Source organism: Sciurus carolinensis, chromosome 11 (genome assembly GCF_902686445.1).
Source record: "Sciurus carolinensis chromosome 11, mSciCar1.2, whole genome shotgun sequence".
NCBI lineage: Eukaryota > Metazoa > Chordata > Mammalia > Rodentia > Sciuridae > Sciurus > Sciurus carolinensis.
Window position 1 is genome coordinate 76,762,081 of NC_062223.1, and position 20,624 is coordinate 76,782,704.

The 20,624-nt window shown below is 35.4% G+C and overlaps 1 protein-coding gene across 3 annotated transcripts in view; it reads right to left on the minus strand.

The window, feature by feature from the left end:
- Positions 1-20,624, minus strand: part of C2cd3 (C2 domain containing 3 centriole elongation regulator) — a 161,772-nt gene that overhangs the window by 132,827 nt on the left and 8,321 nt on the right. For all 3 annotated transcript variants that reach the window (XM_047517678.1, XM_047517677.1, XM_047517679.1), the window contains exons 4-5: positions 1,512-1,735; positions 46-293 (exon numbers count right to left, since the gene is read on the minus strand). In XM_047517678.1, the coding sequence (XP_047373634.1) occupies positions 46-293; positions 1,512-1,735 (472 nt within the window). The remainder of the gene's footprint in view (positions 1-45; positions 294-1,511; positions 1,736-20,624) is intronic.

Genomic DNA, 20,624 nt, shown 5'->3' on the forward strand with positions numbered 1-20,624 from the left:
AATAAGCAGAGCAATCCCAATCTCTGTTCACAAATATATACATACCTGAAAGAAGATCCTTGGTGGGGGGGTTGTTTGAAGAAAGGATGCATGAGTCACTATGACTCTTGGCAACTGTCCTAATTTGAGGCTGAAATTCAGAACTGTTGAGAAGGGACATCTGCTTCCGTGGTGCTTTGCCTTTTAGAGTTACAGACTCTAAACTCTGTCCTGAATTAAGATGGTGCTGTAGTCCAAAGAAAGAATCCTTTATTGTATCAGAGTTCTCTACAAAATACAAGTGGTCCTTTCCCCTGTTTAAAAAAAAGGAGACTGTCATCAGTGTCTAATCCATTATGATAACATGCCACTTTGTCAGAGTCAGGAAGAGGATCAGTGATAGTAATATATATATATATAATATAATATATAATATAATATATAATAATATTTTATATATATATAATATAATATATATTATAGCTTGGACTTTGAAAGAGGTGACTTTCTTGCAATGTGACTTTATAATACAATTTTACACCTCTTTAATAACAGATATTTTACCTACAATTGCGGGTTTTTTTTTTTTTTTTGGGGGGCGGGGGTACCTGGAATTGAACTCAGGCACTCAACCACTGAGCCACATCTCAACCACCGAGCCACATCCCCAGTCCTATATATATATCATACACACACATACATATATATGTATGTATATCTATATATTTATATATAGATATATAATTTTTAGTTGTAGGTGGACATAATACCTTATTTTATTTTTACGTGGTGCTGAGGATCAAATCCAAGGCCTCACGTGTGCTAGGCAAGTACTCTACCACACAGCCACAACCCCAGTCCCAGCCCTATTTTATATTTTATTTAGAGACAGGGTCTCACTGAGCTGCTTAGCACCTCATTTTTTTGCTGAGGCTGGCTTTGAACTCATGATCATCCTGCCTCAGCCTCTGGAGCTGCTGGGATTACAGGCAAGTACCACCCGCTAGATGTGTCTGGAATAAAACAATGAAATAAAGAATTCAGCACAAAAAAATGTGGGGGAGGGGTCAGCACAGAGCCTGACATAAAGCAAATACTTCAAAAACAATTAAGAGAAAGATCTGTTTTTGTTATTCTGCTCTGTTTCACAAAATAATTCCTTTCCCTTTTTTCCCTCATGGACATCTACCAAGGCATCTACATATTACTTGGTCTTATTTACTTATATGTTGGCTTTTCCTCTAGTTTGTGAATAGTCTCTAAAAACAAGGATCTGAGGTTTTTTTGGTTTTGTTGTTTTGGTGCTGGGCATGCTAAGTAAGTATTCTACCACTGAGTTACATTCCCAGTCCTGGGAATTGTGTCTTATTAATTTCTAGACTCCTAATATTGAACCAGGACCACAGTGTATACTTAAAAATTATCTCCTAAATGAGTAATGGCATTTCTAACTTTAGTTTTTCATTTAATCACAAACAAAAGAAAGAAATCATGAGTACATTGGGAGTTAGCTGACAGACTGTGGTAATTACCTTGGTGTGGTTGATCTGCTACTGTTGGCTCCTAATTCTTTTCCATCATTTTTGATGGTAGGTATCCCATGAGACCTTGATGGAATCAGAAACTGGGTATTGCTGGATTCAGTATTCTCTCTGAATCCCTGCTTAGATAAAAGCACATTTTCTGTCATGTCAGTGGTAGGAAGAGGATTGTAGCTATTGTAAGTTTCTGACAGGGGCTCCAAGGCAAGTGAAACCTGAAAGAAACATGTAATATATTAGAAATTTTCTTTGGCATCCACTAATTTTGACTCCCCTACTTCATATAAATTAATGTTCCCCATTCCTTACAAGATTAAGTCTAACTTCCTGCCTACCCCAGATGCCTCACCTCTCACCGCTCCCATTCTTCATTACTCTGGCCTGGTCAGACCAATTACTTAGAGTTCTCTAAATGTGCCTTATATTTTACTGCTTTATATCTTCGTATACAAAATTTACCTTAACATTAATTCTTTATGTCCAGATAGAGATGTTATGTTCATTGCCTTCTTCATGTTTCTACTTATTCTGTATCTACCAATCAATACAACCAGCATTTATTGAATACTATAGCCCAGAACTCACACAGAAAAGCTTCAGTGATGATATAACCCTATCAGGAAAGTATGTTGTTCTAATTTGAAGAGTAAAAAAAAAGCACAGGCTTGGAGAAGGTATTTGTATCTTTTATCATCCTAATTAGACTATGAATTCCTTGAAGGCATGAACTGTCTTCTTCATTCTTTTGACTGACTAATTAGCTAGTACCATACTCTTGGTGTTCAAACATAATACACCTAATGGTCTGATGAATAAAAGAATGGCATAGCACCTCTGCATTCTTATTAGTTGCTGGGGAAAACTAAGTCCCTAGTTCTATGATGGAGAAGAGAGATGGTGAGAAGGGAGAAACACTAAGTTGAAAAATAAGTTTCTATTAGGTGCGGTGGCACATGACTATAGTCCCAGGTGCTCAGGAGGCAGAGGTAGAAAGACCACATGAGCCCAGGAGTTTGGGGTCACTCTGGGTAACACAGTGAGATAAAGAAAAAAATAAGTTTACTTAGTTTTTCATTCCTTTCAGTTCAAGTTCACTATTAAAAGGTTTTCAGGGGCTGGGGTTGTAGCTCAGTGGTAGTGTGCTTGCCTAGCACATATGAGACATTGTGTTCAATCCTCAGTAATGCTTAAAAATAAGTAAATAAAAAAAGGTGTAAAAAATAATTAAAAAAAAAAAGGTTTTTCAATCCTCTGAAAAGTCCAATGGAGAAAGCCTAATAGAGGAATTAAAATAAAGAAGGTCTAAAGCAAAACTCTGAGATGAAATTGAGGAATATATTCCAAAAGAAAGAATAGCAGTGTTGGAAGTTCAAGGTCAGAAAGCAGGAATTGTTGAAGCAGCCAAGAAGAGTAAAATAATGATGAATTACCTAACACAAAAATGAAAAATTGTAGTTACATGTTTTAAGCTATCTCTGGGAAGGTCAATGGAATATTTTGTGCAGGGAAATGCCAAGGCATAAGCCCAATAAAATATGCCTGGATTCTGATGAGGAGAATTCTGATCATGAACCAATATAAAATTCTTCAAATCTATTAATCATCAAGATTTTCTTATGAAGACATGATAGGAATGCGATGGGATGAGTAGTCTGAACAATGGTCATTGTAATATCATCACCTAAAATCCTGGCTGCTCAAATGGAAATGTCAGGAAGTGTTCCCTTACCATTCATCACTTGCCAAAGACTATCACTGCATTCTAGAAACAAAGGAGGCCCTGGGGATACAGTCTATGTCCTGGCCTTAATAATAAACTGCTGACTGGCTACTGAATTTTGCTTTTGCTTTAAAGCATATCTGAACCATTAGCAAAACAACTCATGGGCCTATTCTACTACTGGCTGGTGGTGAAAGGGCAGAGAAAGTCCAGGCACTTTCTACATCCATCTTATTAATCAAAACTTAGGGGCCAGCATAACTCTGTTATACAAATATTATTTGATACCAGTTCTGTGCAAGGCTCTGTGCTACCTGTCTGGGACAAAGAGACGTCTAAAACATGGACTGTAACCCAAGGAATCATATTATTTTGTAAGGGAATTTAAAAAATAACTTACTATAAAATGGTGAGTACTAAGATGAAGATGTGTACTAAATGCTATGGGAACACTAAAGAGAGGTTTGAGCTTAAGAAAAGGTGAGGAAAGAGTACCAGAGATGGTGTCCAGGAGTGTAATACAAACATCTGAGTTAAGAATCTCAAATATGAGTAAGTCAAATAAAGCTGAAGGGATTTGAAGTAAAACATTATAGGTGGAAGGAGGAGCATTTGTCTAACTTTGGAGGTATAAAACAGAATATTGTTCAATCAATTCCTATCCTTTGGACCTCTACTCCTAAACCCTCTGCTTTCCATAATGTACCCAATATAATCTGCATTCATGTCCTTTTATCTTCATTCCAGTTCACCTCAGTCATTTTCCCTTCCAATCATGGCTCACCCTTATGCTCACTCTTCTGCCAACTCCAATATTGAGCCCTGCAGATTTTCTTTTTCTTTTTTTTTTTTTTTTTTTAACTTTTCTTTTTCTTTTTTCTTTCTTTGGGTGCTGGAAATTAAACCCAGGGCCTCTGTTATGGTTTGTATGTGAGGTGTTCCCTAAAAGTTCCTGTGTTAAAGCAGGACTATTCAGAGGTAAAACAATTGGATTATGAGAGCTGTCTTCTAGTCAGTCTGTCATAGTTTGAAAGGACTGACTGGGTGGTAACTATAGGCAGGAGGGGCATGGCTGGAGGAGGTGGGTCACTGAAGGTATGTCCTGGAAGGATGCATCTTCCCTGTGGCCCCTCCCCCACTTCTCTGCTTCCTGATCCTGCCATGAGTGGAGCAGCTTTCCTCTGCAGGGCCCTTCACCACCATGTGCTAGCTCACCTTGGGCCCACAACAATGGAGCTGGCCATCTAGCATTGAGACCTAGGAAAGTGGGAGCCCAATAAACTTCCTCCTCTAAGTTATTCTTGTAGGGTATTTCAGTCACTGTGACACAGAAGCTAACTAAAATAGCCTCACACATGCTAAGCACATGCTCTACCACTGAGCTACAACCATAGCCAGATTTTCTATGTTATAAAACTATCTTATGACTTTAATTGGACATATTTTTTCTTAAAAGGTCCCCAGTTCCCTAAAGTCTTCTCCAAAGGAAACTTCTACTTGCCAGGATAAGAAACATCGACTTACTCTTTTCTGGTGCTATCTCCACATCAACACTCTATCAGTTAAATATATCACTCCTCTTCTGAAGCCCACACCATCCACATATACTATAAATATGCCATATACTGCCTCCATCCATAACAGAGCAGCCTTAAGATGTTTATCATCCTTTTAGCAACAACTCAAGGTTCTCTTTAGCACTAAGTTGCCTACAATTATCTTTTACACCTAAGACATCTATCAATATCAGAGATAGTAGTAAATTAGTATGTCTAATTTTCAGACTTATACTGGTCAATGTAGCATTTTAAAAAATTTAAATCACTTAAAAATGCTTCGAAGAATTGCATTTCATATAAAAATATGAATTTCTGGCTTCCCTTGAAAAATCAAAATATCTAGCAACACTAGGTCTCCATTTCCATTTGTCAAAAATTAGCTAGAATAAACTAATTGCTTTTGTATTCCAGCTGCAAGTTCCTAACCATCCCACAGGGAGGCAGAATGAAAACTGTTGGTTATAGTTGCATCTGGGGCCATGCTTTGAAATTTTTATTTTAGTAAAAATCAACATTTTTATAAATGTACAGTTTCACAAGTTCTTGACCATAATCAAGATGCTTAACACTTTCATCACCCCAGATAATTCCCATGTGCTATCCTTTTTTACAGACACACCGTCTCCTCACCTCTAAACCTCAGCACCCAGAGATGATAGTTTTGTCTTTTCAAGAATGCCATACCAAATCCAATGACAGCATGGCAGAAGAAATGACAGAAAGGGAGTTCAGAATGTACATAATTAAAATGATCAGGGAAGCAAACGATGAGATGAAAGAACAAATGCAGGCACTGAATGATGAGATGAAAGAGCAAATGCAGGCATTGAATGATCGCACCAATCGACAGTTAAAAGAGCAAATACAGGAAGCAAAAGATCATTTCAATAAAGAGTTAGAAATATTGAAAAAAAAACAAACAGAAATCCTTGAAATGAAGGAAACAATAAACCAAATTAAGAACTCCATAGAAAGCATAACCAATAGGATAGAACACCTGGAAGACAGAATCTCAGATATTGAAGAGAAAATATTTAACCTTGAAAACAAAGTTGAACAAACAGAGAAAATGGTAAGAAATCATGAACAGAATCTCCACGAACTATGGGATATCATGAAAAGGCCAAATTTGAGAATTATTGGGATTGAGGAAGGCTTAGAGAAACAAACCAAAGGAATGAACAATCTATTCAATGAAATAATATCAGAAAATTTCCCAAATCTGAAGAATGAAATGGAAAATCAAGTTCAAGAGGCTTATAGGACTCCAAATACACAAAGTACAACAGACCCGCACCAAGGCACTTTATAATGAAAATACCTAACATACAAAATAAAGACAGAATTTTAAAGGCTGTGAGAGAAAAGAACCAAATTACATTCAGGGGGAAACCAATACAGATATCAGCAGATTTTTCAATCCAGACCCTAAAAGCTAGAAGGGCCTGGAACAACATTTTTCAAGCTCTGAAAGAAAATGGATGCCAACCAAGAATCTTATACCCAGCAAAACTTACCTTCAAATTTGACGATGAAATAAAATCATTCCATGATAAGCAAAAGCTAAAAGAATTTACAAAAAGAAAGCCAGCATTACAGAACATTCTCAGCAAAATATTCCCTCAGCAAAATATTCCATGAGGAAGAGATAAAAAATAAAGAAGCAAATCAGCAAAGGGAGGAATTATCCTAAAAGAACTGTCAAATAAAGGAGGAACCAAGTTGTGTCAAATAAATAAATAAATAAAATTTAAAAAATGAACCAAATGACCGGGAATACAAAGCATATTTCAACAATCAATAACCCTGAATGTTAATGGCCTGAATTCATCAATCAAAAGACTTAGACTGGCAGATTGGATTAAAAAGAAAGATCCAACAATATGCTGCCTGCAAGAGACTCATCTCATAGAAAGATATACCCACAGATTAAAGGTGAAAGGATGGGGAAAAAACATACCATTCACATGGACACAGCAAAAAAGCTGGAGTTTCCATCCTCATTTCAGATAATGTGGACTTCAAGCCAAAGTTAGTCAAAAGGGATAAAAAATGACATTACTTACTGCTTAAGGGAAGCATAAATCAGCAAGATATAACAATCATAAACATCTATGCCCCAAAAAGTGGCTTATCCATATATGTCAAAAAAATCCTTCTCAATTTTAGAAATCAAATAAACCATAACACAATAATGCTAGGTGATTTTAACACACCTCTCTCACCACTGGACAGATCTTCCAAACCAAAATTGAACAAAGAAACCATAGATCTCAATAACACAATCAATAATTTAGACTTAACAGACATTTATAGAATATACCATCCAACCAAGAGCGAATACACTTTCTTCTCAGCAGCACATGGATCCTTCTCTAAAATAGACCATATATTATGCCACAAAGCTAATGTCAGCAAATACAAGAAGATAGAGACACTACCTTGTATTCTATCAGATCATAATGGATTGAAGTTAGAAATAAATGAAAGAGTAAAAAACAGAAACTACTCCAATACCTGGAGATTAAACAATATGCTATTATATGATGAATGGATAACAGAAGATATTAGGAAGGAAATTAAAAAATTCTTAGAGGTAAATGAGAACAAAGAAACATCATATCAAAATCTCTGGGACACTATGAGAGCAGTACTTAGAGGAAAATTTATTTCATGGAGCACATTTAATAAAAGAAGTAAAACTCAAAAAATAAACGACCTAACACTACAGCTCAAAGCCCTAGAAAAAGAAGAGCAGACCAACACCAAAAGTAGTAGAAGACAGGAAATAGTTTAAACTCAGAGCTGAAATCAACGAAATTGAAACAAAAGAAACAATACAAAAAATTGACAAAATAAATAGTTGGTTCTTCAAAAAAATAAACAAAATTGATAAACCTTTAGCCACACTAACAAAGAGAAGACAAGAGAAAACCCAGATCACTAAAATTTGAAATGAACAAGGAAATATCACAACAGACACGACTGAAATACAAAACATAATTAGAAGCTATTTTGAAAATCTATACTCCAACAAAATAGAAAATTTCGAAGACATCAACAGGTTTCTAGAGACATATGAATTGCCTAAACTGAACAAGGAGGACATACACAATTTAAATAGACCAATTTCAAGTAATGAAATAGAAGAAGTCATCAAAAGCCTACCAACAAAGAAAAGTCCGGGACCAGATGGGTTCTCAGCCGAGTTCTACAAAACCTTTAAAGAAGAGCTCATTCCAATTCTTCTCAAAGTATTCCATAAAATAGAAGAGGAAGGAACCCTCCCAAACTCATTCTATGAAGCCAACATAACCCTGATACCTAAACCAGACAGAGACACATCGAGGAAAGAAAATTTCAGACCAATATCCTTAATGAACATTGACACAAAAATTCTCAACAAAATTTTAGCAAATCGCATACAAAAACATATTAAAAAGATAGTGCACCATGATCAAGTGGGTTTCATCCCAGGGATGCAAGGTTGGTTCAACATCAGGAAATCAATAAATGTAATTCACCATATCAATAGACTTAAAGTCAAGAATCACATGATTATTTCAATAGATGCAGAAAAAGCATTTGATAAAATACAGCACCCCTTCATGCTCAAAACACTAGAAAAAATGGGGATAGTGGGAACATTCCTTAACATTGTAAAGGCCATCTGTGCTAAGCCCATGGCTAATATCATTAAAAGAAATTAAAGGGATACGAATAGGAAAAGAAGAACTCAAACTATCCCTATTTGCTGATGATATGATTATATACTTAGAGGAACCAGGAAATTCCACCAGAAAACTGTTAGATCTCATAAGTGAATTCAGTAAAGTAGGGGGATAATATCAATGCACATAAATCTAATGCATTTTTATACATAAGTGATGAATCTTCAGAAAGAGAAATTAGGAAAACTACTCCATTCACAATAGCATCGAAAAAAATAAAATACTTGGGAATCAATCTCACAAAAGAGGTGAAAGTCCTCTACAATGAGAACTACAGAACACTAAAGAAAGAAATTAAAGAAAACCTTAGAAGATGGAAAGATCTCCCATGTTCTTGGATAGGAAGAATTAATATTGTCAAAATGGCCATACTACCAAAAGTTCTATACAGATTCAATGCAATTCCAATTAAAATCCCAATGATGTACCTTACAGAAATAGAGCAAGAAATTATGAAATTCATCTGGAAGAATAAAAAACCCAGAATAGCTAAAGCAATCCTTGGCAGAAAGAGTGAAGCAGGGGGTATCGCAATACCAGATCTTCAACTCTACTACAAAGCAATAGTAACAAAAACGGCATGGTATTGGGACCAAAATAGAAAGGTGGATCAATGGTACAGAATAGAGGACACGGACACAGACCCAAATAAATACAATTTTCTCATACTAGACAAAGGGGCCAAAAATATGCAATGGAGAAAAGATAGCCTCTTCAACAAATGGTGCTGGGAGAATTAGAAATCCATATGCAACAGAATGAAACTAAACCCATATCTCTCACCATGCACGAAACTAAACTCAAAATGGATTAAGGACCTCGGAATCAGACCAGAGACCTTGCATCTTATAGAAGAAAAAGTAGGTCCAGAGCTTCAACATGTCGGCTTAGGACCAGACTTCCTCAACAGGACTCCCATAGCACAAGAAATAAAAGCAAGAATTAATAACTGGGATAGATTCAAACTAAGAAGCTTTCTCTCAGCAAAGGAAACTATCAGCAATGCGAAGAAAGAGCCTACAGAGTGGGAGAAAATCTTTGCCAATCATACTTCAGATAGAGCACTAATCTCTAGAATCTATAAAGAACTCAAAAAACTCTACACCAAGAATGCAAGTAATCCAATCGACAAATGGTCTAAAGAAATGAATAGACACTTCACAGAAGATCTACAAGCAATCAACAAACATATGGAAAAATGTTCAACATCTCTAGTAATAAGAGAAATGCAAATCAAAACCACCCTAAGATTCCATCTCACCCCAATTAGAATGGCGATTATCAAGAATACAAGCAACAACAGGTGTTGGCGAGGATGTGGGGAGAAAGGTACACTCATACATTGCTGGTGGGGCTGCAAATTAGTGTAGCCACTCTGGAAAGCAGTGTGGAGACTCCTTAGAAAACTTGGAATGGAACCACCATTTGACCCAGCTATTCCACTCCTTGGCCTATACCCAAAGGACTTAAAATCAGTATACTACAGAGATACAGCCACATCAATGTTCATAGCTGCTCAGTTCACAATAGCCAGATTGTGGAACCAACCTAGATGTCCTTCAATTGATGAATGGATAAAGAAACTGTGGTATATATATACAATGGAATATTACTCAGCCATAAAGAATGATAAAATTATGGCATTTGCAGGCAAGTGGATGAAATTGGAGAATATCATGCTAAGTGAGATAAGCCAATCTCAAAAAGCCAAAGGACGAATGATATCGCTAATAAGTGGATGATGACACATAATGGGGGGTGGGAGGGGTTAGTGTTAGGGTTAGAGTTAGGGTTAGGGAGCGGGGCAAGAATGGAGGAAGGAAGGACTGTATAGAGGGAAAAGAGGGGTGGGAGGGGTGGGGGGGAAGGGAAAAAATGAATCAAACATCATTACCCTATGTAAATTTAAGATTACACAAATGGTATGCCTTTATGCCATGTACAAACAGAGAAACAACATGTATCCCATTTGTTTACAATAATAAAAAAAAAAGAATGCCATACCAATGGAACCATACGGTGTATACTTGTTTAAGATGGACTTCTTTCACTCTGCAGGTTTCTGAGATTCTTTCATGTGGTGTGGGTATCCACAGTTAATATGGCTTGTCATATTAACTGATTTTTCAAAAAACGGAAATAGCCTTGTATTCTCGAGATAACCTTCAATTGGTTGGGTATTACTCTTTTTATGTAGTACTGCACTCAAGTTGTTATTTTTGGGGGGGACTTTTAGGTCTAGGTTCATGAGGGAATATTGTTTTGAAGTTTTATTATACTGTCCTCTAGTTTTGGTATAAGGGTGGTGCAGTCCTCAGAATAAGTTGTGATTTCTATTTTTCTGAAAGACACTATGTATAAGTGGTGCTATGTGTTCTTTAAATGTTTGGAAGAATTTGCTAGTAAAGTGATCAGGGCCCAGGGATTTCTTTTTGGAAGGTTTTAAACTATAAATTCAATTTTATAGTAAAAATAGTTACAGATCTATTCAGGTTATCTATTTCATCTTGAGTGAGTTTGGGTAGTTGATGGTTTTCAAACAATCAGCCTGATTCACCTAAGTTTGTAGTATTCCCTTAATATCTATGGGTTCCATCTTTCTTATGCCAGAATGAAAAAGAACATGGAATATTTTGTGTCCATGAAAAAGAGAACAAGAGACATGAAATTCAAAAGAAGTGGGAGAAGGCATATCTCTTTGAGGGAGAGAATATTCCCAGATGGTTTAATATACAACACAAAATGTGACTGTGTCAAAAGATACATTATGAAACAAATTACAGGAAGAACTAAGATCACTAAGTGGGAAAGATGCATGATTAAAACTGAATAAACGAAAAGTACTGAAATTAAAGATTTTTCTAATATGCAAATATAGTAAGTAGTACTCCTGTGAAATGCAGTTATATAGTAAGAAATTAAGTTAAAAGAAATGAAAGTCTCTTTTTTTTTCTTGAATGGGTTGACTTTATTCTAGGTTGACAATGGTATCATAATCTTTCCAGTGCATAAGCCCTCTTAAAAAAATGTACAGTTTTCCTGCCCCTTACTGGATGGTTATTTCAAGCATAAAACTTGTTTTCACATGGGGTGGTAATCTTCCATAACCAGTTTTTATGAGAGTAGAGCTTCCAGATAAATAATTTCCCCCATTCACGGGAGCTCCCTATACTTCCAGTAAGCTTTTACTGAAACCTCTCAGGGGGAAATCCTCCTTAGCTATGTAGTAGGGTAGTAAGTCTTTGATTCTCAAAGGTACACATTGGAACATCTAATCCCCGGATGCCCCTGTCAACATTTCTTTAGTCACAATAGTTTCTTTAAATATACTTTGTGTGGGTTGAAACACTTCTATTTTATCTTTAATTTGCCTCTTCTGAAGCTGTGCTACTCAAAGTGCTGTCAATTTATTATCAGGTGATTTAAATATCTTAAGTAAGCGGTTAGCTACCCCCATTTTACAGATAAAGAAACCGAGCCTCACAGGCCAACATCACTGAGCAAATAAATGACCCAAGGTCCCTTACTCCAGAGCCTTGCTCTCTTAACTCCTACTTTCCAAATGCCAGTAAGAACAATCTTTTTAAACCTGTAGTCACACGAATTACGATAGATTAGAGCACCTATACTACTGTTCAACAGAATTTATGTCCTCACACTTAATCCTCATAATCACCACAAATAAGAACAAAGCAAAGCTCGGAACAATATGCCTAAAGACACAGTTCATAACTGAAGGAGACGAGACTCAAACCGGATGCACAATCCTTCTCTGAAGGATCAACCCTTTCCCAGAATTGCTTTCTCTGGCTCCGCCAAAAGTCTCTTTAAAAAAGAATGCTTACTGCTGGGCATGGTGGCGCACAACTGTAATTCCAGCAGCTCAGAAGGCTGAGGCAGGAGGATCACAAGTTTGAGGCCAACCTCAGCAATTTAGCTAGGCCCTAAGCAACTGGGCAAGACCCTGTCTCAAAATACAAAATAAAAAGGGATGGGATGTAGTTCAGTGGTAAAGTGCCTCTGGATTCAACTCTCAGTAAAAACAAACAAAACCAGAAGAAAAAAAAACCCACTGAATGCAGAAGAATTTTTTAGTGGTATGGCTGCAAACTTAAAAGGCAAGCTGAGTGAAAAAGTTAAATAATTTGCAGCATTTCTTTGTAGTTGATGTGAACACAGATAAAAGTAACTCTCTGATAATATTTATTTAAAATATCAATGAGAATCTCAATGTTATTGAAAACCTTTTGGACATGATGCTCATGACAAACAGGACCAAGAAAATAATTATCTTAACTGAGAAAAGTCTTCCACAGTTTATTGAAGACATGACAATGGGCAATGCTTCTGAAATGGTCTTTGTCTCAGGTGGCAACACTTTGCAAAGACACAGAACTCTACACCTATTCACTATCTTCTTTGTCTAAAAAGCTAAAAGTCAAACAATACATGTATATAATTAACATATGAATTAAGTAAATTTCTATGGTCAATGTTTTACTTGATAAACTGGATCAGAACTTAAAATATCCTATCATTATTGCATTGATATTAGGTGGCTTAGTGCTAGGTGTGATGTTAAACAAATGTTTTGAGCTTGGGCGTGAGTTAAAAGAATTCTCAGTCTCAGATCATCAGCAGAGGCTGATAAAATATAAGGACAATATAACTGAAATTAGAGTTGATGTAAACAATCTGATTATTTATCCACAAGGGTACTCATATGGAACCATGTAATATGTGATTCATTGTATTCCTTTTTCAAAGGTTTTATCTTTGGAAAATATACCTGGAAAGGAATGATGTGTTCTATTTTGCTCTATTTTCCATGTGTAAAGAGGATTTTCAGAAATGAAAATGATGGCATAAATGCATTCCTGAAATTATAGAGCTAGGGATTAATATCCCCAAAAGATTTTTTATTTTAAATTTTAACAATATTAAAAATGCTCAATTTAAGGTTATAAAATCAACAACTGTAAATCAAACGTGTTCTTATACATCAGTGATGAAACTACCAAAGGGATATTAGGAAAACTACCCCATTCACAATAGCTTCAAAAAATAAAATAAAATACTTGAAATCAATCAAACAAAAGACCTCTACAATGAAATTACAGAATACTAAAGAAAGAAATTGAAGAAGGCCTTAGAAGATGGAACAACCTTCCAGGCACCTGGATAGGCAAAATTAATATTGTCAAAATGGCCATATTACCAAAAGCATTATACAGATTTAATGCAATTCCTATTAAAATTCCAAAGACATTCTTCATAGAACTAGAAAAAGCAATAATGAAATTCATTGGAAAAATAAAAAACCCAGAATAGCCAAAGCAATCCTTAGCAAGAATGAAGCAGGAGGCATCACAATACCAGACCTTAAACTATACTACAGAGCTACAGTAACAAAAACAGCATGGTATTGGCACCAAAACAGACACTTAGACCAATAGTACAAAATAGAAGACACAGAGACAAACCCACATAAATGCAGTTATCTCATACCAGATAAAGGCGCCAAAAACATTCACTGGAAAGATAGTCTATTCAATAAATAGTGCTGGGAAAATTGGAAATCCAAATGTAACAAAATGAAATTAAACTTCTATATCTTACCCTGCATGAAACTCAACTCAAAGTGGATCAAAAACTTAGGTATTAGAACAGAGACCCTGCATGTAATAGAAAAAAAAGTAGGCCCAAATCTTCACCATATCAGCTTAGGATCTGACTTCCTTAACAAGACTCCTAAAGCGCAAGAAGTAAAATCAAGAATCAATAAATGCGACGGAGTCAAAATAAAAGGTTCTTCTCAGTAAAGGAAATAATAACATGGAGAGAGAGCCTACAAAATAGGAGAAAACCTTTACCACCTGTACCTCAGAGCATTAATCTCCAGGATATATAAAGAACTCAAAATACTTAACACCAAATAACAAATAACCCCATCAATAATTGGGCTAAGGAACTGAACAGACACTTCACAGAAGAAGAAATACAATCAATCAACAAATATATGACAAAATGTTCAACATCTTTAGCAATTAGAGAATGCAAATCAAAACTAAGATTTCATCTCATCCCAGTCAGAATGGCAATTATCAAGAATAAAACAACAATAAATGTTGGCAAGGATGTGGGGAAAAAGGTACAGTAGTACCTTTTTTGCTAGTGGGAATGCAAATTGGTGCAACCATTATAGAAAGCGGTATGGCAATTCTTCAGAAAACTTGGAATGGAACCACCATTTGACCCAACTAACCCACTTCCCTGTTTTTACCCAAAAGACTTAAAAATGATCATATTTACAGTGATGCAGTCACATCAATGTTTACAGCAGCTCAATTCACAATAGCTAAACTATGGAACCAACCTAGATGCCCTTCAGTAGATGAATGGATAAAAAAATTTACATATATATGTACACACACACGATGGAATATTACTCAGCCTTGAAGAAGAATGAAATTATGGCATTTGCTGGTAAATGGATGGAGACAGAGAATATCATGCTAAGTGAAATAGGTCAATCCCAAAAAAACAAAAAGTTGAATGCTTTCTCTGATATGTGGATGTGAATTCATAATGGGCAGGGGGCTAGGGAAGAAGAGTTACTTTAGATTAAGTAGAGGTGAGTAAAGGGAGGGGAGGGGGTTTAGGGGATAGGAAGGAGAGAAGAATGAATCAGACATTAGTATCCTATGTATATACATAATTATATAACCGGTGGGATTCTATATCATGTATAGCCAGAAAAATGAGAAATTATGCTCCACTATATATGATGAATCAAAGTGCAGTCTACTGTCATGTATAACTAATTAAAATAAAAATTTTTTAAATGCTCAATTCATATTCTCATTTATACTGAAAGTGTAACATATAGAGGCTAATAGCATACACAGCAATACTTAGGATTAAATGTGATAGTTGAAATTTTAAGTTTTACAAATATCTTAGAAGTAATATCCTATTAAACCAGAAAAGGCAAAATTGATAAGTTTGATTTTGTTAAATAAAAATTGTTTTCCAGGGTTGGGGATATAGGGTTGGTAGAGTGCTTGCCTTGTAAGCACAAGGCCCTGGTTTCAATCCCCAGCACCACACACAAACACAAAAAAGTTTTTCAAAAGATATCATCAAGAAATAAAAAGATAGGGCTGGGGAGATAGCTCAGTTGGTAGAGTGCTTGCCTTGCAAGCACAAGGCCCTGGGTTCGATCCCCAGCACCACACACACACACAAAAAAAAAAGAAATAAAAAGATTAAACCACAAGCTAGAACTATAAATAAATAAGATATAAACAAATTAATAAGTCATAAATAACAAATAAGTTCACTTATATTTATCCCAAATATAAAAATGCTCTCAAAACTAAAAGAGCTGGGCATGGTGGCAGATACTTGTAATCCCAGCGACTCGGGAGACCGAGGCAGAAGGGTTGTAAGTTCAAGGCAATCCTGGAAAACTTGGCAAGGCCCTGACTCAGAATAAAAAATAAAGGGCTGGGGATAGCTCAGTGGTGAGCACTCCTGGGTTCAATCTCCAGTACAGAAATTAAAAAAAACACAAAACAGAAAAACTTATTTTAAAAATGGGTGGCTTTGAGTACAGTTGAGCAGTAGCACTTGCCTCATATGTGAGGGTGAGGCTGTGGGTTCAATCTTTAGCACTGAAAATAAAAAATAATAAAAATGGGCAAAAAGACTTGAACGAACATTTTACAAAGGTAGATCAGAGGCTGGCACATTTTTCTTAGGATGGGACCAGAGAGTTAATATTTTAGGCTTTGTGTACCTTATGATCTCTGTCATAATTACTCAATTCTGTTGTATAGCATGAAAAACATCATAAACCATATAAAAATGCAGGGTATGGCTGTTTTCTAATAAAGTTATTTGCAAATATAGATGGTGTTTTAGTGAGCTTTTGCATCACTGTGATCAAAATACACAAAAAAAATTTAGAGAAGGGAAGGTTTAGGGCTGGGGATATAGCTCAGTTGGTAGAGTGCTTGCCTCAAAAGCACAAGGCCCTGGGTTCAAATCTCCAGCACCATAAGAAAAAAAAAAAAAGACATTATAGAAGGGAAGGTTTATTTGGGCCTCATTGTTTCAAAGTTCTCAGTCCATTGACGGTCAACTCCTTTGCTCTGGGCCCAAGGTGAGGCAGCATATCATAGGGGAAGGGCCCAGAAGAAGAAAGCTGCTCAGTTCATGGCAAGGTCGAGAAGCAGAGAGAGAGGAAAGGAAGATGTGCCCTTCCAAGGGCATGTACTCCCACTTGCAATGCCCCAACTGCCTACAGTTACGGCCCAGTCAGTTCATTCAAACTAGAATGGACTGATTAGGTTACAACTCTCATAGTCTTATCATTTTACCTCTGAATATTCCTGCATTAACAGAAGTTTTTGGAGGATACCTCATCTCTAAACCATAATAGGGGTTGAGCCAGATTTACAGTCTTTGAACCCGTAGAAAAGATAAGAATGGCCAAAAAGGTGATGATACAATATTCAGCATATTAATCATCAGGAAGTATAAACTCCTTAGTGAGATATAAGTATATACTCACTAGCTAGAATGATAGAAACTAAAAAGACTGACCATATTAAGTTCTGGTGAGGATGTGGAGCAATTAGAATGCATATATTCTGTTGTTGGGAATATAAAATTGTACAAAAACTCAAAAATCCATTTAGCATATGGCTCAGTAATTCCATGTTTAGGTATTTTCCCAACAGAAAAAATAACAATGCACATACACAGAGTAGCTTTATTTGCAATAGGTAAGAAATAGAAAAAAAAAGTTCAACAACTAGAAAAGAGATTTAAAAATTGTGGAATATTCATACAATAGGAACAACTCAGCAAAAAGGATATTTCATACACAAAGTTATATGGATAAATCTCTATAACTGGCTTCTTCCATTTATTGTATTAATATATCCTAATTTAAGTGAGAAACTAATGTGTATTTACTATATGGTTATTATTTAACTTTACACATATAATCTTTTGCATATCTGTTTCATAAAAACAATTTTAAAATCATAAATGAAATAAAATGTATATTGCCTAACATATGGCATTATCAATAAATACTGATTTTTAAAAAGTTAGCATGAATGCCCTTAATTTTGCCCTGCTCCATCTCAAAATGTTTCTTTTTTCCCCCACTCCTAGTATAATTTCTCATTCCCAAATTTGAAGAAGAACTCATTTCCATCAAATTCTCTTCAGAACCTTACTTATTAATTATTTTATTTTACTTTTACTCTCTTTAGTTGATCTTCCCTTTGGCCTACCAAACAAATCAGGTCTCCTGTACTCTAAAAATAGGATAGCAAACTTGTTCTGTAAAGACCCAGATAGTAAATATTTTATGTTTTATTGCATATAAAGATCCTTTAAACGTAAAAACTAGTTTTTAGCTCAAAAAGCCAGATTTGATCCACTGGATAGTTTGCCAACCCCTTGTTCTAAAACATGTTGAACAACAACTTCTCAATTCTGTTTCCTGCTACCAAATACTATCTCTGTAACCTAGGGAGAATTTAAATAAATCCTGTAGCTTCACTTGTTTTTAATTGATTTTAAAAATCACTAATTTTGGAGAACATGCAGCTGAGTAATACTAATCTCACACTAGATTTGGTATATATGACAGCGCTGACTAAATCTGCCTAACATGTTTAAACTGTTCTACTGCAAAATCTTTCTTTCCCTATCTTCTCTGGCAAAAGTTGCCTTTCACAATCTTCCTTGTTCTTCAGTGAAAGATGACTTTTGTATCCTAATGCTTATCTGCAAGGTTAGCTATTCCTAAGAAAAGGAACTAAAAAGACATGAGTCAAAAGACTTTCTAATCAGTAATTTTCTTTGGATTTGTAGAACTCAGTACATCTGGTGGCCTACAGATAACAGTGGCCCATTTCAGAAAAGCACTCAAAATTTGTAACTACCCTGGAGCCTTCCTATCTAATATGCTTACCCCCAAATCCCTTGTAAGCCTTGCACTTGCAACACTTGAGCAAGATGGTCTTTGTTGGTGACAGGCGATCTTCTTTGTTTTGCTACCTTTCCAAATAAACTTTTTCCCTTACCCCAACAACTTGTCCTTGAGTCACTGGTCTATTCAAGTGGCCAGTGTGAACTTGAGTTTGGTAACACCACACAAATTCAAGTAAATTTGCTGTGTTACTATCACACATCTAACACCGTATTAAATGTTTCTATATTTTTTTTATCTCATACAATCTTTGCAATGAACTAAAATGTTTTAGTATTATTTTACAAAATAGGATATTGAAGCAAGTATAAACAATTAGCGCCAGAATTGTTTTGTAATTCTTCTGCCTAATTTTAGAGTACTTTCAATTTATCACACTATTCCATTTCTTCACTGTCACTTATCTGGGAAACAGAATCTTTAACTGTTGCTTCTACTTCTTCACTGAAATTCCTACTTATTTCTGTACTCAATCCTTCAGAATCTGATTTCTTTCCTCCAGTCATCAATCATACAAATATATGGAGATATCACTTTAATTTTCCTGTCATCAATACAAAATCATTTTCCATGCTGCTACAGAAACATAACCATGTAATTTTACCTTTTATAGATATATATCAAAAGACTATAATTTTAATATTATTGAACAAACTCTTTTCATTTTTTCAATATTAAGAATGCATTTTCATAATTAAGCCTAAGCATATATATATAGGCTCTTCTTTTTATGGTATTTTTTAAATTTATTTTTTCCACTTTTTCTATTGGTGCATTACAGTAGTACATAATGATAGGATTTGCTGTTACACATTCATACATACATGAAATCTAAAAATATAATTTGGCCAATATCACTCTCCAGCACTTACCCCCCCCTCTGGCCCCTCTTCCCATCCCTTGAACCCTTTCCTGTACTGATTTCCCTTTGATTTTTAGGTGATTCATCCCACCTTTCTCTTCCTTTTTCCTTTCTAGCTTCCACATATGAGAGAAAACACAACTCTTGACCTTCTGAGTTTGACTTATTTCTCTTAACATGATAGTCTCTAGTTCCTTTTTATGATATTTCTTTACAATCTGTTCCTAGGGTGGAATTATTGAGCTATATATGATAATTTTTATGGCCCTTAAAACATAATGCCTACTGTCTTGCAGGTCTGATGCAATTTATACCATCATCAGAAGAGCATAAGTAAACAAGACAACCATAAAGTTATCAACGTTAGGTGTTACTTTTAAAATTAAATGTATTGTAAATAAAATATGATATATACAATAAAGAAAATGTTAAGTTCTTTCACTTAGTTGGATCTATTTCTGGATTCTCTAATCTATTCCACTGACACAATTATATGCTTGTGGTTTTGTAATACATTCTTACATCTGATAATATAGATGCTCTTTCCTTACCCTTTTGGACAATTTTCTTACTTATTTGTTTCAATTTTCTATATACATTTTAGAACACATTTGACAAAGTATAACTCCCCCTTGAATTTCCAAGGCAGCTATCTGAATATTCAGAGTTCTCTAGGAACTTCTCCCAAAGAATCCCCTCAGAAAAGGGAGCCTTTTCTGTTCTTTCCCAACATCCTATACTTATCTGCAGCATAATATGCATCGCTCTGTTTTCTGGAAAACTAAATTAGAGGGCCATCATTTATATCTGAATCCTAAGTTAGCAGTACATAATAACAGTGTGTCACAGAAAATGTAAGGTGAATCTATGAATAAATACTTCAAAGATACTACTTGGCACAAGTTAGATAAGAGATTATTGCTTGGTACTATATTAGGAGCTGGGGAAAAACAAAGAAAGAAAACAATCTTACCTCTCAAGGAATCTGGACTGTGAAAGGGAAGAGAATTAAAGGGATCCTGCTAATAAGCAACTTTGGAGATTATGACAGAACAATTATATAATTAATGTTTTTATGAATTTAATAAATGTAGAGAAGAATGAGTACAGTAGGAGGTATGAAGGACTCTTGGAACTTATAGGCAAAAAAGCCCTAAGTGAACTTGAATAAGTGTGTAACAAAGGTATATTATAGTCTCTGGGGAAAACACTAGTAA